The sequence below is a fragment of the Dermochelys coriacea genome, chromosome 12, assembly GCF_009764565.3.
Source record: "Dermochelys coriacea isolate rDerCor1 chromosome 12, rDerCor1.pri.v4, whole genome shotgun sequence".
NCBI lineage: Eukaryota > Metazoa > Chordata > Testudines > Dermochelyidae > Dermochelys > Dermochelys coriacea.
Genome location: NC_050079.1, coordinates 23617510 through 23643047, shown reverse-complemented (window position 1 = coordinate 23643047; position 25538 = coordinate 23617510). Strand labels below are relative to the sequence as shown.

At 41.9% G+C, this 25538-nt stretch overlaps 1 protein-coding gene across 4 annotated transcripts in view; it reads left to right on the top strand.

Moving 5' to 3' along the window:
• Positions 1-25538, top strand: part of CEP89 (centrosomal protein 89) — a 120945-nt gene that overhangs the window by 37213 nt on the left and 58194 nt on the right. For 3 of the 4 annotated variants that reach the window (XM_043495138.1, XM_043495140.1, XM_043495139.1), the window contains exons 11-16: positions 694-777; positions 2765-2868; positions 8333-8448; positions 11587-11788; positions 13881-14048; positions 15594-15735. In XM_043495138.1, the coding sequence (XP_043351073.1) occupies positions 694-777; positions 2765-2868; positions 8333-8448; positions 11587-11788; positions 13881-14048; positions 15594-15735 (816 nt within the window). The remainder of the gene's footprint in view (positions 1-693; positions 778-2764; positions 2869-8332; positions 8449-11586; positions 11789-13880; positions 14049-15593; positions 15736-25538) is intronic. The other variant, XM_038368116.2, reaches the window with a different exon arrangement.

The window sequence follows — 25538 nt, the reverse complement described above, 5'->3', positions numbered from 1 at the left end:
TGTACACATACCAAGAGCACAAGTAATTCAAGCAAGGTGAGTGCATTGGGGTTCACTCAGTGGGTGTATGCTAAAATGGACCACACCCCTTCACAATCAGAACCATGGAGGACTTGCGGAGTGTGAGGTCTGTTTTTTAGGTAGCCAGGACTGGTTCAGGTTCCCCAGTTGAGCAGTTCTCTCTCGGCTATGGCTTTTCCTGCTTACAAATGCCTATGAGAGCCAGAATTTAACACACAGACTGAACCTGCAGTGCTGAGCCATCTCTTGGGAGGTGCTAAGCACTCACAGTTCCCATAGAAGTTAATGGTGGTCTGAGTTTTGTGAATCAGTGTACAGTGTCTTTTATATTTCTCATCATAAGGAATTCTATGAGCTAGTGGGTCCCTTGAACTCCCATTGAAATCACCTGTAGATGAAGTTAATGGGAGTTGAGAGCACATAATATGTAAAATCAGGCCTTAATTTTCTGCTTATAAAAATTAATCTTTTCATCAATTTTCATACAATCTATTGGCCTCTGTATTATGAGGAGTTCTACATTTTCAGCATATTCATTCATTTTACTTAAACTCTGGCTTGAATCTGACTACATTAAAGTTAAATATGGAACTAAAAAAGGAACCTAAAATATTTATAATATGTTTTGAATATATTTCCATGGATTAAAATACATTGGGTCTTTTCCTTCAGCTGGATATGAAATATTTGTCACCTCTCCTACTGGCATATGAAGACAGAATGCGAGAAAAGGAAGATTTAAATCTTGCACATGAGGCAAGTTGGCAAATAATTAAAAAAAATTAACAGTAAAGTGGAAATAAATAGGAACACATCACAAACTGTTGAAATCCTTAAAGGGATCTTGTCAAAGCTGTTGGAGGCCTAAAATTAGAATGAGCTTTGCTCTGATTTTTGGTTTGCGTACACATTATGCAATCTTTTTTTTCTGCCAGCTTTTCTCTATATTTTGTTTTTGTGAGCTGGCAGAGCATTGAGACGTACAAGAATTGTCATCTCGATGAAAACCAGAGTAAATAGACTTTGTGCAGAGGTCTCAACTGCAGTTTGGGAAGGAAAGAATTCACCGTTGCAACCACTAGGGAAGACTGTAAAGTTGCATTGCAGCCTCTACTATTCAAGCCAGACGTTTTAATAGTGATCACTGCCTCCTTCCACCCTCTCTGGTAGGGTTGCCATGCGTCTGGTTTCCAACCGGAATGCCAGGTCGAAAAGGGAGCCTGGTGGCTCCTGTCGGCTGTTAAGTCTAGTTGGCTGCAACAGCTAGCTCAGTGTGGCTTCTGGAAGTGGCTAGCATGTCCCTCTGGCTCCTAAGTGCAAGGGTGGCCAGAGGGGCTCTACATGCTGCCCCTGCCTGCAGCACAGATGCTGCCCTGAGCGATGGCTCCACAGTTCTCAGTGGCTGGGAACAGCAGCCAATGGGAGCTGTGGGGGCGGTGCCTGCGGATGGGGGCAGAGCACCCTGGCTGCCCCTGCGCCTAGGGGCTGGAGGGACATGCTGGATGCTTCCAGGAGCCGCCTGAGGTAAGCACCTCCCAGAGCCGACACCCCACTCCTGCATCCCAACCCCCAGCCCTGAGCCCCTTCCTGCACCCAAAATCCCTCCCAGAGCCTGCACCCACACCCTAGCCCTGAGTCCACTCCTATACTCTGAACCCTTCAGCCCCAGCCCAGAGCCCCCTCCTGCACCCCAAACTCCTCACCCCCAGTCCCATTCTAGAGCCCACACCCCTAGCCAGAAACTTCCTGCCCCAGCTCAGAGCCCCCTCCTGCATTCTGAACCTCTCACTTCTGGTCCCACACTGGAGACTGCACTCCTAGCCCAGAGCCTGTGCCCCCTCCCACACTCCGAACCCTTCAGCCGAGCCCGGAGCCTGCACCCCCAGCCGGAGCCCTTGCCTCCTTGTGCACCCCAACCTCCTGCCCCAACCCAGTGAAAATGAGTGAGTAAGCAACGGAGGCAGGGCTGATGGAGTGAGCAGGGATGTGGCCTCGGAGAAAGGGTGAGGAAATGGGCATGGCAAGGTTGTTCAGTTTTCTGCAATCAAAGTTGGCAACCCTGCTCTCAGGGAGAATTCTTTGCCACTGAATCTATTGAAAACAGTGACTGGTTAATTTAGAGTGAGCACAGAACCAACCCTCCGCAATGGACACAAGTTGCAAAGCTTTCCGGTACATCTGCTGTTTTCATTCATCCCTACAACAAGTACTTTGGGCCAACTGCAAGGAAATAAATTTCAGCCTCAGAGCAAAAGTCTCTTGAATCTTTCAATATTCTGTTTCCCAACTTCATCCTTGTGAGGAAGAAGAACAGAAGACACCTAGGGCTCTGTTGTAGTAAGTTCACCGTAATATATTTTCATAATCAAGTATATTGAAAATTAATAGCAACATCTGGTAACTCCAATAAACCTCCATTATTCTGGAGGCTGTAATTTGTTTGTTTCATAGGACATGAAACCAAAACCTTTTTTTTTTAAACAGAAAATGCATATAGTTTTTACTAAATTATATTTAAATCAGTTAAGCAATTTTCAATTTAGGTATGGGTATGCTTCCTTCAGCAGCACTGACACTAACAAGCTGAGTTAAAGATGGGCAGTCAAATAAACCAATCTGCTATTCTTAAATGCATGATATAAATGCACTCAGATAAAAGTGAATAAAAAATTTTCTGATAGCATGGGGCTGAAGCAAAATATGTACATTTTGAGATTTTTATGTGAATTCATTTGTATTCCAGGAGGACATAAGGAAGTTTAGGATACAAGTTAAAGAATTGGTGAAGGAGAATGAACAACTGCACCAGCAATTAAATAAAAATAGTTCTGTTACTCTGAAGGAATGGCAAGTAGATTGTTTGTATTTATTATAAATTAGTGAAAAAGTACTTTTATTATGCTTCTCTCATATTAACAGACTTTTAAGAGCATATAAACATGACAGGTGAAATCCTAGCTCCAAGTAAGTGAATGGGAGTATGATTTTGAAACTTAGTCCCTAATGTCAAATAATTCCAGTAGGAAAGATTTTGTACATTTGATACACTTTAGTTAAGATCTGTCCAATGTACAAATCTTCATGGTATCTGTGATCTTTCTAGGACAATAGATCAGAAGGATTTTCAGTCTCTTTGATCTAATTTGAAGTGAACTTCAGATCCCAAAAAAGAGAGTCCATGTACACTGTACACTAACCATTTCTTTGTAAAACTCTCTAATGTTTTAATGAATTAACTAACTAATCTTACTTGACTTGATTTTAAGTTTAATTTAAAAATTATTCAACTTTACCGGAGTTGACTATTTCTGTTGCACTGCTTCTCTCCTCATTCATTACAAATGCTCCCCACCTGTGAAATTTGGAGGCCATTCAGTGCTGTTGCTGGACGTTACAGGACTAAGCTCTGCCCTTCAACTCTGGCCACCCAGATTTTCTGCCTTTGGTGGTAGAACAAGTTTGCCATTCAGTTTCTTCCAACCATTTTGTTTTAAAACCTTTTATTTGGTTTTGTGCAGTTGCAATTTATATTCCCCCCCCCCCACCCCCAAGATTGGGTAAATAGCAACTTGGATCTGCTACTTCGGCTACTCCCACTCAGTCATGGATGTCAGAACTGTCCTACAAACACCTGGCTTAAATCCAAGTGGTGTTCCTTGGTTTTACAGGCTCTACAGAGGATCAGTTGTGCCCTGCTGTATCCAGCTAGCTGATCCTCATATTTGCACATTGCCAGGGTATGATGCTCAGAGTCAGACTGGTATGTCAGTTCCCCACTGCCCCAAGGAACTGGGACTCCAGTGCAAACAAGCCTGTTCAGGAGCTACTGAGCTTTCGGTAAAAGAGTCTAAGGATGAGGAAGAAGTTATCTGGCCAGCTCAGGGATAAGTCTCACAACAGGTCTGGAATGGAAGGGGAGGGGAATTCTGGAAAGGATCCAGGGTCTTCCTCTTGTCCCCGCCTCCAGAAACCCTCCACTCCCTAGGGAAAGAAGCAGGACTCCTCCACAGCTCCTCTTCTTCGCACTGGAAATTGGGGGATTCTCAGGATTCTCAAGGGGAAGTCTTGCAAATCCCAGAGAGTCTGAGTCCCCAAAAGGAAAAGCAAATGTGTCCTTTTCAAGGCAGCAATTAATATTGTTAGCGAATAAGTGGGGTGAAAATTAGGGGTTAAATCTCTTCTACATGCCCTTCTCTCCCTCATGGAGTATTTGCTGGGGTTTTTGACTCTATTAACGGAGAGACTCTGTAGAAGACACTCGGGTGGTATATTTTTAGCAGCAAGTTGATTCAAATACTGCAGAGTCTGTATGGCATAGCTTGGCACGCAGTATGTGTTAGTGTCTGATTTGCAATGAAAACTGGAGTCAAGCAGGGAAAAGTACTCAGTCCAGTACTTTTTGCTCTATATTTAGAAAAACATCTTGTTCAACTCCTTTAGTAATATTGGTGGAGGCCGCAAAATGTTGGGAGCAAATTATCAATCACCTTGACTTTGCAGACAATGTATTGATAATGCCTATGGAGGAATACAACCAAGAAGCAGCAACTAACCTATATATAACAGCCAGAGAATGGGGATTAAATATAAATGAACAAAACATCAAACTAATCATAATGGTGTAAACAAGACAAGGTAGACAGTTTCTGCTACTTGGGTTCCATCATAACCTATGACAACAGCTATGAAGATGAACGACATCAACAAGCGAGTAGCTACTTCCAGCAGAATGTTTGCATGCCTGAATAAAAATGTTTGTAACCTTAAATCAGTATCTATAATAGCTAAAGACAGATTGTATTCAATTCTCATTGTACTCACATTACTTTATGAATGTGAAACATGCGTACTGACCATGCATCTGGAGCAGAAGCTTCAAACATATTCTAGGGTTGACAAAGGCTAGATAGGCTAAGAAATTGACATCTAGAGAAGACTGGAAGTGCAGTGTGTGACTACAGTCATTACAAGGCAACCACCACAATGGTTTGGCCGTGTTGCTCGAATAATCCCCTCCCAACTGCCTAAAATTGTTTTCTGTGGAATACTGCAAGGAGAGAGAAGCAGTAGACATCCAAGGAGACAGTGGTATAACATGGTGTATAAAACCATCCAGGCAGCACCCCAACAAGCTGAAATGGTGGCTCACAGCAGATATGGATGGAATCTACTCATAACATCAGCCCTACTTAACCTTGGTGTTGGGAGAAAGGAGATGATGATCTATACAAGAACCACAATGCTTTTATTACGAGGAAAAGGATATTCTTATAGCTCTAGAAACCTCTCTGTTTAAAGTAAGTTCTCTCTTTCTACTATTCTTGGAATGCCATCATTTTGTTGTAACCCTTGGAAGGTTGTGGCATAAAATGGGTATTCCTAGAACTGTAAATTGGAGTATATATGCCAACTGTATCCTGTTCATCTCATTTTGGTCTCAAAGTTGCTGCATTCAAGATGTGAAAATCCTGTACCAGTTGGCATTCTAGGTATCTGGGAAACTATTCACAGCAGTCCCTAGAAGCACTGGTGGATACTCTGAAACTTTGCAAAGTAAGTTTCCATTCCTTCGCAGATTCATCCATTTGTAGGAAGGTGCTACTGGTTTGGTTCCCACATAACTCCTTAGTTTATGAAGTTCTTGCTTTATATGGGGTGGGAAGAATTCCATTCCTGCCTGTAATTCTACTATAAATTAAATTCTGCTTATTCTTTCTCTCCCTGCTTCTAGGATTTCTTGCTTACTACTTCCCTTTAGTAATGGATGAGGAAAGAAACTGTGCAACAAAATGAGAAATTTCTTACCTGGTAACTTTTTTTTTTCCTGTTAGCAGCGCTCTCTGAATTCAACCCACGCTACTAGTCTGGTAAATTCTCTCTAAAGGGAGACATAGACATATATTGTCTAAGGTCTAGTTTAATACAGTATATCAAGTTTTCTTAATGCTAATAATTAATTGTTGGGGTGTTTTTACCGGAGAAGAACTCTTCTGGTGGCCTGAGATGAACGGCAGAGCTTAGCCCACAGGTGGGGGGCACTAGCCCATTAGTAGGGACTTCAGAAATCTCAAGGGGTGGCTGCTTATGATCCCTTCCCCAAATTTCAGAAGACTTTGGGGATAAGAACTGCTAGCAACTTAATCCCACCTTCATATTAGTAGCAAGATATTGGGGGAGTGGGAGGCAATTTTTATCATCTAGATTTCCCCACCAGATTTAGAATAATTTTGGGGTTGGTCACCATCGGTCCAATTTGCCAACCAGAACTGTAGGAATCTTCAGGACAGCTATGATCATTGGTGCATTCTTATGTGGTCAGACACCAGCTTTATATTTTAAGGTCAAATGACTAGTGGCCACCAGGATGTGTTTGGGGCCTCCACAAGCAACCTGATCCAAACATGTTGCAATTAAATTCATGAACACTCACACTACATTTATATGATATAGTTAGACAAGTATTCGAGTACAGAATATATCTACACTGCAATCAGAAGTGTGACTGCCGCATGTATAGACATATCTGATCTAGCTTTGATTTATCTGTCTCAAATAACAATAGGATTGAAGCTGCAGCAGCACTGTCTAGCTGCTCGAGTACATACCCAGGTCCTGCGTGGCCTTCTACAGCCTGTGCTGCTGGGTACTCAGTCTTTTTGGCATAGTCATTTTGCACTCTCTACTCATGTATTGTAACAGACAATATTATCAAGCATACTGCAACACTCTGTATGATAAGGCTACATTTTTCTTGTTTTGGTCCCATCTATAAACTTTTGTTAATATTGATGTCATTGATAACCATTAGCCCTCTATCTTATGACTGGGTAAAGTTTAGCTAATTGATTTGGTGGTTGCTGTAACCAAGGTTTTGTATGATATCGGGTGATCACAAACAAATGAACTGCATCTCATTTGTCTTCAAAGTGTCCACATTTCTTATACCTCTGGCTTGCATCCTGGACAATACTTCTCTACTTTTCCAGCTATCACGTCAGAACATAAATAGTTCCTTAGACTTTTCCTAACAGCAAAAAGACTATTTGCTTCCTAGAAGGCTATATTAATGCCTAGTATAGAGCAAAGGGTCAGTTGTATGCTAGAGGTAACTAAGATTAAAAGGCTTTCTTTTCAGAGTCCCATAAATAGCATTTATATGACTAGCACTGGCAACTATTTCTAGATCTATAAGTCGTGAACTGATGACTTAGCAAGTCCTAAGAAATATTTTATGTGATCCAGTATTAAGCGTTTGGCTATCCCCTCCTTCATGCATCTGGCACAAATGAGAGCCATCTGGCTTTAATTCAAATATACATTATCACAGTTCAGGGCAACTGCACCTTTATACCCACTCTGTGGTCCCTCAAGGGCACCAACAAGCTCCCACATAGTTCTCTCTAAACATTTATTAAGGTGAAAGCATTACTGAGAAAACATTAAAACAATAAAAGAACTCGCATGCTGAAAAGCTTACCAGAAGTCGCACCAACTCCAACCTCTGGTAGATGTCAGTCCTTCAAAACCCATAGCTGGGTTTTCCTGTGGTTACAAGTTCGTAACTATTTCAGATTCAGAACAAGAACAATCATGAATAGGTCAGTCTTTCCTTTATACAGCTTGGACCTTTGATCATGGCCTCATGTAATAGGTGAGCAGCAGACAATGACTCACTCCTCAGAGGCATAGTTTCAAAAGACTGGGTCTCTGCATAACTGTGGTGAGGGTGGGGAATTTGCTTTCACCTCCCCCTAGATATTCCCCAGGAAAACCACTTACCGTGTTTTCTTCTGAGAGTCCATTCTTGTCTGGCACATTGTTCAATATAGTCCTCTGAGCCCCTAGGTCACATATCTATAACGTCTCCTTTGAGAGGCTACATACAATGCCAGCCTGCAATAATACATAAGTCATCCATTGACTATAATGGACCCCAAAGATACTTAAATTTAATTCAATAAGGTCTTTCAGGGATATTCATGAAATTGCCATATCTGTCACATTCTCTCTTTTTTTCTGCATTGTCATTGCATTTTCCCACTTCATTCATACTTTGTTTTCAACATTCTAGAAAGTAAAACCTACTTTTAAGGAGGTATTTTCATATGAAAATGACAGTGTAATGTAATAATTGCACTCTAACAACCTTAAAGTAATCTGGATTCGCTCATTATCTTCAGTAAGCTTTTTGAACAGAAGGATGCAAATACCAGTCTAAAATTAATGCAAGGTTCATTTGTGTCTTCTTTTAATTATTTAACTTACTAATGCTTGAGTGGTACATTACTTCTAAATCAATCATCATCATCAGGCAGCAGCTGCAAACTCAGGCAAAGCTGGTCTTGGAAGAAAATGGAGTGTTGATGGAGCAACTTGAAATTCAGCAGGCTAAAGCAAAGGAAAGTTACAACCAACATCTTCAGGAAGGTAAGATACTTCAGTTGCTACTTGCTTTGACTGTACTATTTGAAGTACTGGGGATGGGCTGGCATAGGCCTTCCCAAAACTAAAGGCCCTCCCCCTCAATTAATGGGGAAGAACCACTGGACTCGGGCATCAGTTGAATGCCGAAGACAGCAAATGAATCAACAGGAGTAGGGTCAGATCTGAGGTAAAGAATCAGGGATCCAGAGGAGGATACCGAGCAGAGAACCTCGGACAGTGCCCACTGCTCCTCAAAGGCATCTAGGGAGTCAGTAGACACTGCCCAGAGGAACTCTGCCTGTAGGTGTGAGTGGACAAGGGAATGGAAATAGACCCCATAGTTGCAGAACATGCCCCTGTCCAGCTTCCTCGTTCTGGTGTAATGGATAGCTGTCTTGGCCAGCGCTGGAAGAAGGTTAACGAGGAGGCCTTGCAACTTTGTGAGACCATGAATGTGGTGTGAGTGGGTTATTTGGATTGTCGCAGAGAGAGTACTGTAGCATTATTTTAATTAATACATGCCTAAAAGCACCGTTAAGTCAAAATAATATAATTACAATCAATATCTAAGTTATTTCCCTTGCAGACATTATGTAATACATATCATCTTGAACCAAAACCTGTCAATCAGAAGTCACTTTCTCTACTGGAAATAGTGTCCAGAAGTGTAAAATAATGTTAAACCTCCAAAAAGTTTGTTTTGTTAGTAAATTTAGAATGCTTTTAGCTTTATGTAGTATTAAATTAAACCGTATGATCTTATTTAAATATCGTACAAGATAAATCATTTGAAGTCTGTGTGATTTTATTTTCTATTTTGTAGGTAATGTTCATACAGTAGTTAATTAGCTCAAAAATAATATTCATGCTACTAATTTTTATAATCTACTTTTGCTTAAAATTTCATGACATCTTTTACATTGAGGAATCAAGCCCACAACATACACAGTTTAATTCAGATTTGTACTCAATTGATGGTTGATTTCAGAACATTAATTACATACAAGGAAGAAAACAAAGCATGGGGGGAAAGATTCTAGATAAAAAATCATTCTGCTACTTGTGCTTTATTATTATACCAGCAAAATCCTATGAACTTTTAGAAACTTTTAACAGGATCTAAAGGGGAAAAAAAACACCTTAATATATGTTGTAGTTTAAAACCCAAATATAGAAAGCCACACTTCTAAGTAAAATAATTTCAAAAATATGGAAATTCAGTTTAATGTACCCTGAAAAATCTTAACTGTGTCCCACAAATCCTACATTTTCTTTTGAAGGTATGATTGCAAAAAATGTGACAAGTATCCTAGTATAGTAGCTATTTGCCACGTATAACACCACATACCTTGGATGTGTCACTGAGATTCTTTGAACCTAGGAAGAAATCGTGTAGGTGAACACGGATAACCATGTAATTTACCTGAGGATATTAAAGGATATTCGTTTTTGACTATGTACATTTTAAGCCACACCTACCTTTTACGTTGTAGGGTATACATTACTGAAGTTAGAGGCATATAGGTGTTCCTCTCTTGACTTCTCAGAGAGCTATGAGAGAAGTAAAATCCTAAAGTCCCTTGGCTTCTGTGCTTTAGTTGAACTGGCTTTCAGAAATCCACAGTCTTGGGAAGTTTCTGTGTGTGTACTAGGAACATTGAAGAGGTCTTAACTCATGGGCTGCAGTACAAACTCTATAAAATCTGCACCTGGCATATGAAACTTAATGAAGTCTGCATCAGGGCCCATGCAGAGTTTGGAACTCCACAGGGCTGCTAATATTCATGGCAAGTGTTTTTTAAATTAAAAAAAATAAATCATTCATTCCATAACTCAAAGCTACTAAAAAAGGCACCAGTCCTCACCAAGACCAACAGATTCAAACTAATTTGAAGTTTCTAGGCCAAACTGTTCTGGGGTTGTGACGAGCCAAAATACATCAAGAAAAATCCAAGAAGTGTACAACTTTTTTTTATAATATAGTGACAAAGTTCCTCCTCTGCCTTGGTTCACGGCAGCCCTCAGTTTGGCCATTTTCATGACTCAGATCTGCCATTCACTCAGTTAGCCTTATCACTGGCCAGCATGGGGAAAGGAAGAAGAACAATCCCCACAGTCTTTGCTGATCCACTTAGTGGATTGGGGAACAGGCCAGAGACTTTCCCCTCTGGTGGAATCCACAGTCCAGTTCAACTCCTCCGGTATCAAATAGGGAACTGGGGGGAATCCAGGCCCGCCCTCTACTCCGGGTTCCAGCCCAGGGCCCTGTGGATTGCAGCTGTCTATGGTGGCTCCTGTAACAGCTGCGTGACAACTACAACTCCCTGGGCTACTTCCCCATGGCCTCCTCCCAACATTTTCTTTCTTCTCACCATAGGACCTTCCTCCTGATGTCTGATGATACTTGTACTTCTCAGTCTTCCAGTAGTATGCCTTCTCACTCTCAGCTTCTTGTGCCTCTGCTCCCAGCTCCTCGCACACGCACCACAAACTGAAGTGAGCTCCTTTTTAAACCCAGGTGCCCTGATTAGCCTGCCTTAATTGATTCTAGCAGCTTCTTGATTGGCTGCAGGTTTTCTAATCAGCCTATCTGCCGTAATTGTTTCCAGAAAGTTCCTGATTGTTCTGGAACCTTCCCTGTTACCTTACCCAGGGAAAAGGGACCTACTTAACCTGGGGCTAATATATCTGCCTTCTGTCACTCTCTGTAGCCATCTGGCCCGACCCCGTCACAATACTCACTCACTCACATCTTCCAAACAGTTCTCCAGTTTGCCCCAAATCTTCCAGGAAACAACCAACCAACCCCTCCTCTGCCCTGGCATAAGAACATACCCGTGAAATTTCAGGTGGGTTGATTTTAGGTTTACTTTTGGCCAAGTCAGAAGTTAGTGAAACTCAGGCTTATAACATAAGGATTTTTTCTTTATTCTTAACTGTGGACAGGACTAGAATCTTGATAAACTGCTTGACAGATAGCAGGAGCCATAGCATAAAAGTGCAATACTTAATTTGACAAATCAAGCCAAGTCAAGTTGCACAGGGCTTAATGCAACTATGAAATAATGTCCTATTGTTTTAATTAGAATTTTGACTTGATTAGTGAATAAGTTCTGTTGTGTCAACAGTTTTTTTTTTTTTTTTTTTTCCCCCCCCATGAAGTTTCAAAATTGACCAAACAGCTAATGGTTTTGGAAGCTAAGAAACAGAGCCAGGAAGAGGAGATATCAGAGAATCAGAAGCAGCTGAAGTCTTTATGCTCCACATGTGAAGAACTGAAAGCCAATCTGAATGGCAGAGTAACAGCAGAGGAGCATGTTGCTTTGGTAAATGCATTAAGAAGGTATGGGTCTACATACTGTATACAGACAAGTGGTGTGAAAGGCCCTAATCCTGCAAAGCACCCACACAGATCTCTTTGCCGCACCAGGACCCAATCACCAGTGTTCTTTTCCATCACGATCCATATGTTGTTAAGGTAGCTGGCAGAGTACAAAGAAGGTGGAGCAATACTATTTTAGAAAACTGTTAACTTAATTTTTTTTAGACTGATAAAAACATAGAGGGGAAATTTTAGTTCCATTGAAATCAATGGGCATTTTGCCATTCAGTTCATAGAGCCATGATTTCACCCATAGTTTATATGCTGTTTTATCTAGGTATAAATAAAAAACAAAAAAAATGCACCTTAGCCAAACAAAAAAAATTTCCCCCAAGGGGAAACATTTAAAAATATTTTTTGAAAACAAATGTCATTACCTGTAACACTATAGATAATTAAAACTGAATTTAAAAATCCTAATGTATTTTTCACTATTCCCATTGCTTGATTACATTTTAAAAATTCACTTAGGTTCTCATGCCATAGCACAAAGATGCAAAGTTTGTATTGTAAATACTGAAGTCTTTTTGTTACAAGAAAACTGCTTTATTGGAAATAAGATAACTCATATTAACATTTGTATTAACCTTAGAAGTTCTTTTCCTATTTCTTAATTGTTTTCAGTTTTTTGTTCCCTTCTTTGGTAGCAAATGTATAAAATATACTCAGATCCTAAACTGAAAACACTATTGTTCTCCATTCTCCACAATTTCAAGTATGAGAGATTAGGACAAAACACTAAGCAATGGCAAGCATTATAGTACAACAGATTGGGAAAAACAAATCTGATATGTCAATTAAATGTACATCCTCATTTATAAAATCTTGAAAATCTAGCAAGATACCACATAAAGAATAAACAAAAGTTGGCAATAAACATGTCATGCCCAATAGTCTATATTATTTCAGGTAGCCAACCCTTACTCCAGGGGAGAGATACAGATAAACTGAAAAAGTCCTAGGGGCACATCACTTTGATAAATCCAGTGTGTTCAAACAACATGTCTGAATCAAACAAGCCTCTGGTGAAAAGTAAAGTTTTTCCTCTGGTGCAGAAACATTTCTTCTCTTTCCATTCACTAAGATTTAGTTTTTCACAATAAAAATGAAATATATCAGAACTTTAAACTACACGACAGTGAAGGGATTTAAAGTGAATTATAGCTAACTAACATCAGTGTGTTTTAAATTTGTAAAAAGAAAAGGAGTACTTGTGGCACCTTAGAGACGAACATTTATTTGAGCATAAGCTTTCGTGAGCTACAGCTCACTTCACTTCATTGATGAAGTGAGCTGTAGCTCATGAAAGCTTATGCTCAAATAAATTTGTTAGTCTCTAAGGTGCCACAAGTACTCCTTTTCTTTTTGCGAATACAGACTAGCACAGCTGCTGCTCTGAAACCTTTTAAATTTATTTATCTCAGTTTCTTATAAAAATGCATGCTAGGCTATTTTAATGAACAAAGAACTGTTTTACTACCTCCTACTTCCACCATGAAAATATGTTCTTTGCTTGATGGCCTGTGATATTTTATGGCATGATTTGAGTTTTAAAGGACATATTTAAGAGAGAATGTTAACTTTCAACCTCAGGTTGTCTAGAACTTAATTACGTTTTATGACATTCAGCTGAGTTATTTTCGCTCAAGACTAGGTATGAGGGAAATGTATTAATCTCTTGGCATAGCATGTTTTTACCTTTGTGAGTAATCCATTGACACGCTTTCTGCGCTGCTGGTCATGCAGTTTTAGTGGTGGTTATTTGAGTTACCAGTAAAACCAAATACCAGGAAAAGGATACATTTTGACTATATAGCACACACATAAATCCAGTTTAGAACAGGGTTGCCAGTACACCTCTTTTCATTGAATAATTGTATTGGCATTATTCTTTGGTGGCCATTTGACTTATAGCACAGTTTTTAACATCTGTATCTTTGACACCTAAGTAAAACGTAAGCTAAAACAATAATATACTGTCAAATACGTAACTTGTCCATTTTCTCAGTGAAGTAGATCTTTGATACCCATTTTATATTGTCTTTTTCTGCAGTCAGTTGCAACAGGAACAGGAAAAGCAAAGTGCTGAGCTGGAAGATCTAATGGAAAGACTAGCATCATTGCAAGCACAGAAAAAGAGCCTGCTCTCAGAGAAAAATGACCTAGTCGCTGACAAGAAGATCCTGGAAGAAGAGCTGAAAATAGCGCAAAAGACGAATAGGTTTATCTATTTCCTTTTCTGCTTCAGTTGGATATCTCCTTCCACCGACACTAACATTTTAAAAAGAAAGTAATATCTCACTGAAAAAATATTCTTGGCCCACAACCCCTACAGCCCACTCCAGACATGAAGTCTTATTGCTGCCAATTAAGTATATTCTCTAAAATGTGTGTGCCTTTCCAGTGAAATATAACTTAACTTCTGTATTAGCTATAGAGTCCTGACGTTTAATATGTTAGCCAAATAATTTTAATATATAATTTTCATGCACAATTACCATGACTGCACTGAGAAAATGCATGTGAAAATTGTAATTAGCCGATTATCTGATTCAGGTAAGCAGTCACAGTAATTGTAGGCATATTGTGAAGCTAGAACTTAAGCCCAATATTCAAACATTGCACAAGAAAAAAGGAATATTGTCATAGAATTTAAGTACCTACTGCAGTGTAGCATGTATTATGCAGAACTATGAAAAAAATAACAAAAGTATATGTGTGTCGTCAACTTATAGTAGACTACTGTGGCTGACTGTATGTAATGGACTGGACAGAATGTCAGAGAACGTAGGAAAATAAAATCTCCAAGATGTGAACAAATGAATTTAGGAAAAATATGCAAGACAAAGTATGGGTCAGATTTGCTGGGTCACATGCTGTGATGCTTTTTGCAAGCACAACAGATCATGCAAAAGTATAATCTGAATATTATTATTTTGAAATGTTGGGTTTTTTTTGTTTTTTTTTGTTTTTTTGAACCATCCGCTAAAAAAAGTGCTGTAATTATTAGTATCCTGGAATACCCTTGTATTGCATGGTGTGCAGCATGAGTTTCTAGCTATCATGCATCACAAGATATTTCTTGAAAGTATAGTTGGTATGATATTTGTTATGATCACCTGCTCCATCAAATCAGGAAAGAATACAAGGTGGTCACAGGCCATGATGCTTGCGGTATCACTGGATTCTTGAGCCAGTTCATAACTGAAAAAATATTTGATTTTTTTAGGTCTTTGATGAAAGTGGATAAATTGTCAGATTGCATATGATGAGTTAATGAATAATAAAGCCTGGTAAATTATTCAGTGTTATGAAAGAGTTTATTGTTCCATGCTCAACAAACTTCTTTTATATGACACCCATGAGATAAAGCTATTTCAGTGAATAAGAATTTTTTAAGATATTTATAATACCTGGAGTATCTTTTTATATCCATGTAGTATGTAAGAAAGTTTTCACTGTATTTGCTAGTCATTCAGATGTTTCAAGCAATGGGTACTACTGAACTAAAACAGCCAAAAATTAGAGGATAAAGAGGTTTGGTCTTCCTGTAAACTGACAAAGATGATGTAAGATGTTTTTCTAATGTACTAAGGTTAGATTATTGACCTTTTATATTTAAAATCATCTTGTTTCAGAATCTTTCTTTACATGAGATTTGACTCAGACAGTACAGTTTAAAAGATAATGTATGCACAATGTTTTTAAATTGTTATACAGTAATTTAGTAATAAGATTTTCTTGTTTTTAACTTTATATTTTGTAGGAGATCACAGAAGAAAATATGTCTTCTGAAACAGCAGTTGGGAGAAGCAATGGAAAAGGAAGTGGCAGCTCATCAGTACTTAGCAAATCTTATTAGCTTGGCAGAGAATATAAGTCAGGAACGTGACCATCTTATACATTTGGTAAGTTCTTGAAGGGTATTTCATATTTCCTTATTTTATTATGAAAAAAGAAAGCAACTGTCAAGGTTCCTTCCCCACTCTGAACTCTAGGGTACAGGTGTGGGGACCTGCATGAAAACCTCCTACGCTTACTTTTACCAGCTTAGGTTAAAACTTCCCCAAGGTACAAACTATTTTACCTTTTGCCCTTGGACTTTTACTGCCACCACCAAACATATAACCAGTATATTAATAAGAAAGAGTCCGTTTGGAAACTTCTTTCCCCCCAAAATCCTCCCAAATGTTACACCCCCTTTCCTGGGGAAGGCTTGATAAAAATCCTCACCAATTTGCATAGGTGACCACAGACCAAAACCCTTGGATCTTAAGAACAATGAAAAAGCATTCAGTTTCTTAAAAGAAGAATTTTAATAAAAGAACAAGTAAAAAGAATCACCTCTATAAAATCAGGATGGTAAATACCTGACAGGGTAATTAGATTCAAAACATAGAGAATCCCTCTAGGCAAAACCTTAAGTTACAAAAAGACACAAAGACAGGAATATCCATTCCATTCAGCACAGCTTATTTTCTCAGCCATTTAAAGAAATCATAATCTAACTCATATCTAACTAGATTATTTACTAAGTTCTAAGACTCCATTCCTGTTCTGTCCCCGGCAAAAGCATCGCACAGACAGAGAGAGGGGCTTTGTTTCTCCCTCCCCCCCCAGCTTTTGAAAGTATCTTGTCTCCTCATTGGTCATTTTGGTCAGGTGCCATCGAGGTTATCCTAGCTTCTTAATCCTTTACAGGTGAAAGGGTTTTTCCTCTGGCCAGGAGGGATTTTAAAGGTGTTTACCCTTCCTTTTATATTTATGACAGCAACTAACAATGAGGATTAATATTTCAAAATGTAATGGTTTTAGATCAGTGGTCACCAACCTATCAATCGCGATTGACTGGTCGATCCTAGAGACTCTCCCAATTGATCGCGATCTCCAGGGGTGTAGCAGGTTCTAAGGCAGGTCCCTGGCCCCAGGCTATGCCGCTCCTGGAAGTGGCCAGCATGCCCCCGGGGGGGAAGGGTGTCCATGCTCTGCTCCTGCCTGCAAGCACCTCCTCCGCAGCTCCCATTGGCCGGGAACGGGGAACTGTGGCCAACGGGAGCTGAGGGAGCGGAGACGGCCGAGAGGCAGCACACGGAGCCATGTGTCTTCCCCCACCCACCCACGGGGCAGGGGTATGTTGGCCCCTTCTGGGAGTGGCGTGGGGCCGGGGCAGGCAGGGAGCCTGCCTTAGCCTTGCTGTGCCATCGACCAGGAGCTGCTTGAGGTAAGTGCCGCCTGGCGGTAGGCTGCACCCCAGCCCCAAGCCCCCTTCCGGAGCCAGCACCCCATACCACCTCCTGCACTCCAAGCCCCTGTCCCAGCCCTGAGCCCGCTCTCAGAGCCAGCACCCCGAACCCCCTCCCAGAGCAAGGACTCTGCACCCCCTACACAGCCCAACGCTCTGCCGCAGCCCGGAGCCTCTCCCAGAGCTTTTACCCCTCACTCCCTGCTGCACCCCAAGCCCCTGTCCCAGCCCCGACCCCCCTCTGAGCCAGCACTCTGTCCCCCCTCCTGCAACCCAACACTCTGCCTCAGCCCAGAGCCCCCTCCAGCACCTAAGCTCCCTCCCAGAGCTTTTACCCCTCATTCCCTGCTGCACCTGACCCCCCCTTCCCCAGCTCGGAGCCCCCTCCCACACTGCGAACCCCTCGGCCCCAGCCCAAAGCCCACACCCCCTCCCAAACCGCAACCCAGTGAAAGTGAGGGAGGGTGGGGGGCGAGCGAGTGATGGAGGGAGAGGGGAATGGAGTGAGCAGGGCAGACCTCGGGGAAGGCGCGGGATAGATCCTGGGTTGCCCTTATATTCAAAAAGTGATCTTGGGCGTAAAAAGGTTGGAGACCACTGATTTAGAGATGTAAAACAGATTTGAGCACCTGGATAGATAGCAAAAAAAGAGATTTTTGTAGATCAGTGTTTAAAAGCAACTGTAGTAATCCCAGCGACCACGATTAGAAATAATATAACAGACTTAATTAGTGTGAGAGTTGGGGACTGTAATAGTATACAGTTAGAGAGAGCTGAATTATTCCAGTCAAGGACCTGATGGGCCCAGTTATGTAAACTGTGCACTTGGAGATGAACACACAAAATGTGCATGCAACTGTGCACCTGCAGCATATTTGTTTGTGAAAAGAGACAATTATGCATTTCACTATCCATTTGCTTTTAAAGTAGCACAAATTTGTGCTAATTTGTATGTGCTCAGTTTAGAAAAATCAAAAATTCATCCAAACCTCCTCTCTTCCCTCTCAATTGGATTTAGCGTGTTTTAACTCTTAGGCAGTGTTAAAGAAACATCTGTGAAATGAATAAAAACTAATATGGCACTGTAGATGACCTGTGTCCAGGTGGCCCGTGTAGTCCGGCTATGGGCAAGACCCTGAAAACACTGAAAACTTGATGAGCATTAGGACTCTAATGGTCATGGAGAACCCTTGATTATTTTGATTCTGAAAGTAAAGAACATAACATCAACCAAATAAAGAGAACTAAAATAACAGTCATCTGAGCCAATTTAGTCAGTACAACTACTTTTCTATCCAAACCTAACTCCTTATTACATAGATTTCCTAATTCCTGGAAGAGATGATCAGAGATTTAAAAGTAGCTGGCTCAAATTTAACCCAGAAAAAACAGGTGGTTAGTAGAAAGGGAAAAACACTATGGAACTTGTCAGTATTCTTACTTCACTGATGACTGAAGGCAGCACACCAGAGATTATCTGGTGACAGTTCTCAGTGTCATGCTAGACTTGTTTCTACTCCTGGATATGGAGATTGCCACAATGATAGGGAAATTAACCTTTAACCAGAGTTCTTAGAGATTGACTCTGCCCATTCACATTCATAGGATATACTGGTATACTGGCAGTGCAGCTCACACTGCTGGTGCATCCCATGTGTGGGATTGTGCAATTCCAACAAGAACACTCCCTTTCATTTTCAGTGTGGCCATGAAACTCTGCCCCCTCCATTCAGAAATGGCCTAGCCACCTCTAAGCTAGATTACTGCAGCAGTAAAACTGACACAACCTTTGACATTACAACAAACTAGTTATGATTTGTAGCAGTGCACCTGATATGCAACAAAGACTACTGTGAATACATCATTCCTTTTGCTTCTTTAACTCCATTTACTTTACAACAGAATTAAGTTTTGATTGTACTCTAAAATGTTCTTTATGAATTGGGACCAAGATATTCTTTGAGTACTTGCTCATGTCCATTCCCTGATAGGTGTTTGCATGCCACATGCACTGTTTCTGGAGATTTTTCCCTTCGTGGTATCCTTTGGGCCAGCTCTAGTGCCCTCTGGAATTTTGTACATATGCGCTGGTGTAAGGGGTGCCATTGGCCCAGTATCCTCTGAGTTCCTTCTTACCGCCCATGACGGTTGCTGGAATGTTAAAGGCTTCTTTAACAGTGGTTGGACTCCTCTCTGTTCATAGTTATTGTAGTTAATGTGTATAGTCCTTATTGTTAATGTGTATAGTAGTGTGACTAGTTAGCCCATCATCAAGGGACTCTTTGCCCCATAGTTCTCAGGCCTTCTTGTGGCAAACGTGCCAGTGAGTGACCCACAAGTCAGCTGCTTAAAGTGTCTGGGGGAAACCCAAGTAAAGGACAAGTGCCAGATCTACAGGGACTTCAGACCTTGCACACAAAAAAGAAAGACTGGGACATTCAGCTGAAGGCCTTACTCATGGAGGCTAACAGCTCTCTGACCTGTCTCAGAGCAGAGCTGCTCTGAATTAGTGTGAAGCACTTTGACATCTGTGCAAAACGCTTCCTCAGCACCGTGTTCTTTCTGGCAGCGTTCTCCATTTCCGGTGCCAAGGAAGAAGCACAAGCAGCAGCACACATAGAGAGGGTGCTTGCCGGTGCAGAAGAGGGACAAGCGGGGAGAGGCCAGTGTGCTGAGCCATTCTTCCTCCCCTGAGCCAGAGATGGCACTGTCCACTCTGCCTAGAGCATTGAGTCCAGTGTGAGGCCCTCTGCTGAACCTGGAAGCTGCTGTGGTGGCAGCAGTCCAACGGTCCCCTTGGCCCTGGAGGCTTTCCAAGTGGTGAAGAAGCTCTTCTCTCTTCCAATGCCATTGACTCCAAGGAGGCACTCACCAGCCCAGGCAACTGGAAGCGTAGGGCTCCTTCCCAGGCACTTTTGGCTCCCTCTAGGGTAAGCCTATCATGATCCCAGCAACATGGTCATGGACTCTTTGGCAGCCCACAGAATCCCGGCACTATGCGGAGGCAGAACTGGGTACGGATCTAGGATGGTCCCTGAGAGAAGACACCTCTTCAGAGTCCTAAGGAGAATCTTTCGCTCCACCCAGGGCACATCACCGGTACCCAGCCTATGTGCCACTGGACTTTGGTGCTGGCACCTGGCCAGCAGGCCTCTGGCTGATGCAGTGGCCATACTGCAACCCTGGGGGTTTCCCGCAGTGCTGGGCCCCTCCTCCCACTGCTTTTATTTGTAGAGCTCTGCAAATCTGCAGATATCAGCTTTATATCCGTGGATGATTTTTGCAGATCGGATGCAGATACAAATTTTGTATCTGTGTATGGCTCTATATGGTAGCTTTGGAGAAACAGACTATCCCTCCTTCCTACTCGGCACTGGATACTGACTCTGGATCCCAGTGCCAACATCTGGGAGATGACTCCAGTGGTTGTGGTTGAAGTGGAAGAAGAGAAAGGAACCCCACCTCTGGTGTAAGCCTCCTTCTCCCCTGACAAGGCTGTTGCAGGGCCCAGTAGCCTGCTTCCGCAAGATGACTTCAGGGCTCATCAGGACCTTCTCAAACGGGTCATGGCAAACCTGGGTCTAGAGATCGAAGAGCTCAGAGTCAGCACACAGCTTGATTGGCATCCTGGATATCAGCACCCTCCAACATGGCCTTGCCCATCAATGAGGCGATGATGGGAGCACTCAAAGCCCTGTGGAAAACTCCTTCTCTGAGGTGAAGGGCAAAGAGGGCAGAGAAAAAGTACTATGTTCCAACGAATTGGTTTGAATACCTGGTGGTCACCTGGTGGGAAATGCAGAGCCAGTGGAGCGCTATCCTGAAACAAAGATGCAAAGAGACTCGATCTTTTGGAGGGAAAGTTTATTCAATGGGTAGCCTTCAGCTATGTATCGCCAACCAGCAGGCATTGCTGGGGAGATTAGATTTTAATTTTTGGGACTCCTTGTGTAAATTTAAAAACTCACTGCCCCATGAGTCAAGGCGGGAGGTTAGCCAGGACCTCCAACCAGGTGGCTGTGGATGAGGCCGACTGCACAGCCAGGACAATGGCCTCAGCCATCACCATGAGATGGTTCTTGGCTCCAGTTCTCCGGACTTCCAGATGAGGTCCAACAATCTGTCCAGGACCTTCCCTTTGAAGGCTGCTCTTTTTTTGGAACACAGACATGAGGCTGCATGTCCTGAAGGACTCGAGGGCCACCCTGCACTCCTTAGGCCTTTATACCCAATCAGCTTCCAGGAAGCAGTTCAGGCCCTAACAGCCTCCTTGGTTCTCCACCTCCTAGACAGGAGCCTTACAAGAGCAAAGGGAGAGGTTACAAATGGCGCCAACCTCTCTCGTCCACGTCAGCCTGCCAGTCAGGGTCTCGGAGATACTCCAGCGGGCCCATGCAAGTGTTTTGAAGGTGTGCCCGAGGGCATAGTACCAGTCACCATCTCAAATCTGTCTCCCCTTTTATTTTTGGACTGTCTGTTCTTCACCCCTGCATGATAGTTCATAATTTCAGATCGTTTGGTCCTACATGTTACCTGCAACACATTAGGGAAACCCCACCTTTTCCCAGTCCATAGGGCTGCAAGTGAAAAGCACCTCCTTTACCCAATCCGTAGGGCTCGGGTGTAATTAACCTGGTCAATTTAAGTACCTACATCCTTTCCTAATATGTAGGGCTCCAGGTGTACACTACTTCTGCAGACTTGCAGGATCTCTTACTAGTGAAAGAGTCTTACGCAGTAATATACTCCATAACCTCTATTTATTGACCATCACCGAAAACAGACTGCACACACTACACATACAGTGCTCCCCACTCACAGTAAGACAGATGAACTTTTCTTGATGGCCAGTCAGGATCAGGTCCATCTGGGGAACTCCACTTTCTGCATGGTGTCATTGGCAGAGTGTTGAGGTCTGGCAGCTCTGATCTTGGGGCTGTGTCCTGGAGTTGGTTCCCAAAGAACTGCCTTTTGGACCCCAGTTTATATAGTGAAATTTGAGTCTTGTTTAGCTGTACCTTAACTAATCATTATGCTAAAATGTTACTAACCAATCCTAACATAGTGTAACAAAATTCTTTAACCAATTATGTCCCACTACCCTAATTAACTTACACCTAGCAAATTAATTGTACAGTAAACAGAAACAATTAAAGAACCAGAGAGAGACTATAAAGGTCAACAATAGGGAAGTGGGGACCCTAGTGACAAAATAATAAAGAAATGAGGATTTCACAACCACAACTACTGATAAGTGATTTCTTGACAGAATGCTTTCAAACTAAGTTTTCTTTTACCATCTTAAGATCTGTTTCTTTATCTGGTGATAGTGGGTGCCATTAGAAAGGGGTTGTCTTCTTAATCAGCCTGATATTACATTGTTTTAATGTAATTTAGATGGAATGTGAGAATGTGACTTCCTGCTTCTTAGCTAATGGCTGCTGCTTGTCTGCTCTTTTAATCTGACTGCAGACCAAGGCCTTAGAATATGGCTGCAGACAAAGGCCTTATCCTTATAGTCCCCTCCTTAATGATGATTTTACCAAATCTGTCATTACTATTTCAGGAGTCCAATACTCAGACCTGATAAGCTTGGCTTGCCTCCTGGGTATAATTAACAAGAGATTTATTTGACTTTGCATGCCAGCTTCTTGTAGTCTTTGAACAGTTCTCTTCATCCAGCAATCCAAAGCTATTATGCTCACTAACATAGCCAATTGGATTCCAGTGATCACCACAATGGAGTGAACCATGATATTTAGCATACCAGTTGCAAAAGGCGACCATCCTTATAGCGAGGAGTCCGGTGGCACCTAAAAGACTAACAGATTTATTTGAACATAAGCTTTTGTGGGTTAAAAAAAAACCCACTTCAGATGCATTGAGTGAAAATTACAGATATAGGTATTATTATACTGACACATGGAGAAAGGAGTTATCTTACAAGTGGAGAACCAGTGATTTAGTCAGTACAACTACTCTTCTTTCCAACCTAATTCCTTGTTACATAGATTTCCTAATTCCTGGAAGAGATGATCAAAGATTAAAAGTAGCTGGCTCAAATTTAACCCAGAAAAAACAGGTGGTTAGTAGAAAGAGAAAAACACTATGGAACTTGTCAATATTCTTACTTCACTGATGACTGAAGGCAGCACACCACAGATTATCTGGTGACAAGTCTCAGTGTCAGGAAGTGGTGGGGGGGAAAGAAGCTCTCAAGCTTTGTGCTTAGGGTGGAAGATGTTGCAGATTTCATAGAATCATAGATCATCAGGGTTGGAAGGGACCTCAGGAGGTCATCTAGTCCAACCCCCTGCTCAAAGCAGGGCCAATCCCCAACTAAATCATCCCAGCCAGGGATTTGTTAAGCCTGACCTTAAAAACCTCAAGGAAAGAGATTCCCTAGGTAACGCATTCCAGTGCTTCACCACCCTCCTAGTGAAAAAGTTTTTCCTAATATCCAACCTAAACCTCCCCCACTGCAACTTCATCATGATCTGTCCCTCACCTTCATATGTGGACATGTTAAAAAAGGCCTTTTGCTTGTAAGGCAAGCCCTTTGTGAAACCAGTAGATAGGAGGCTGCTCTGAGGTGGGAGGATGATGGTTCCCTAGGCACATTCAGGGGGTAATTATCCTCACAGACAGCCCAACTTTGGAAGTTTCAGACTGCAAGAGCAGCACTGCAGAATAGACCACCTGTAATCTTTTCACACTGTGAAGAAACAAGCGTGTGTTATCACCACCACAAATATTGTTTAAATTATACTTAAAACTTTCACAGTTTTTTTCTGATTTTTTTTTTTAGTGAATAGCAGTACTTCAGTTTGGCCATTTATTTTGCCATTTAGTCCCACTAGTCTGTGGGAATCTTTTTGCCTACACTGGACTTTGGGTCAAGTCCATAGGCTGTGACACAGAAACACTTGATTCCCCTGTGAATGCCTGGATTTTACCAAATCTCCCGAGTGGGATTGCACTTTTCTAGGACCTATTCCCAGTATACTTTCTGAGGAGCTGCTGCCCCTCAACTGCTGCCCTCAAGCAGCCATTTTGTAGCGGTCTACTGAATCTCCTTCTCTTCCAGCAGGTAAGTATTCATATCCCCTGTTGTAGTTTTACTTGTACATTTATGAGGGTTTGGCAGAGACTCACAAGCTTGAGTACCATCTGTGAATTTCACAGCAGTGATGTTTACTCTCACCAGTCCTTACAGCAACACACTAGAAACCTCCTTCCAACTTAATCCTTTGTATTTATTGTAACTATTGTATAAGTCCTTCAGTGAACATAAACCCAAGCCATTCTGAACAATTTGTAAGATTTGGTTGCCAACATTTGTTCGTATAGATCCATGCTGCTAACAACCAAACTTGTGTATCCAATATCTGTGTCAAGGCTCCAAAACTGACACCTCAAGGCTTGGGATTGGCACTATCTTGCTGAATTATCTACTGATTGTTCTAAACTTACATATAAACTTTAAAATGTGTCTTTAATTGGTGTTTGAATATTTTTTCTTTCTTTATATAGGATTTGATACAGTGCTCCTGTTGGCTATTTTCCAAGTTATCTGCAAAAAAAACCTAGCATTTTCAGATGCCTAAGTAGCCCCTTGAATCATGATTAAAATTGCCCCTCCCCCATCTGAAATGGCCCCCTTGGCCTGCTCAGGTTTGACAGGACTTGCTAGGTAGTAGAAAGCCTTCCACCAGGGCTACCTACTTGGCTACGTGGAAACGTTTCACTTGCTGGGCCTCCAACCAGGATCTCTCTCCATCCCATTCTTTTCTTCAGTCTGTCTTGGACTATCTACTCCACCTAAAACAGCAAGGTCTGGCACTCTCATCTATTAAAGTTCATTTGGCAGCCATCTCAACCTTCCACCCTCCAATAAATGGCAGATCAGTGTTCTCACAAGAGGACGGTCCAGCTTCTCTAAGGGCTGGAAAGACTTTATCCTCAGGTGTGCGAATCAACTCCCCCAGGACTTAAACCTGGTCCTGTCGAGGCTCACTGGGCCCCCCTTTGAGTTGTTAGTATTGTGCTCCCTACTGCTTCCCTCCTGGAAGGTCTTTCTAGTGGCAATCACCTCGGCCAGAAGGGTCTCTGAGATCAAAGGCCAATATGTCAGAACCACCTTACATGGTGTTCTTCAAGGACAAGGTCCAACTGCACCCCCATCCAGCCTTTCTACCAAAGATCTTGTCACAATTCCACAACAACCAGGTCATTTTTTCTGCCTTTTTCCCAAAGCCTCACAAAAGCTTAGAGGATTGTCAGCTTCATACATTGGATGTTAGGTGGGCTCTTGCCTTTTATACTGAGAGAATTAATCCCTTCCATAAGTCCACACAACTCTTTGTAGCAGTGGTGGAACGGATGAGAGGGCTACCTGTGTCAACCCTAAGAATTTCATCCTGGATAACCGCTGGTATACGAGGTTGCTACAAGCACATGAATGTTCTG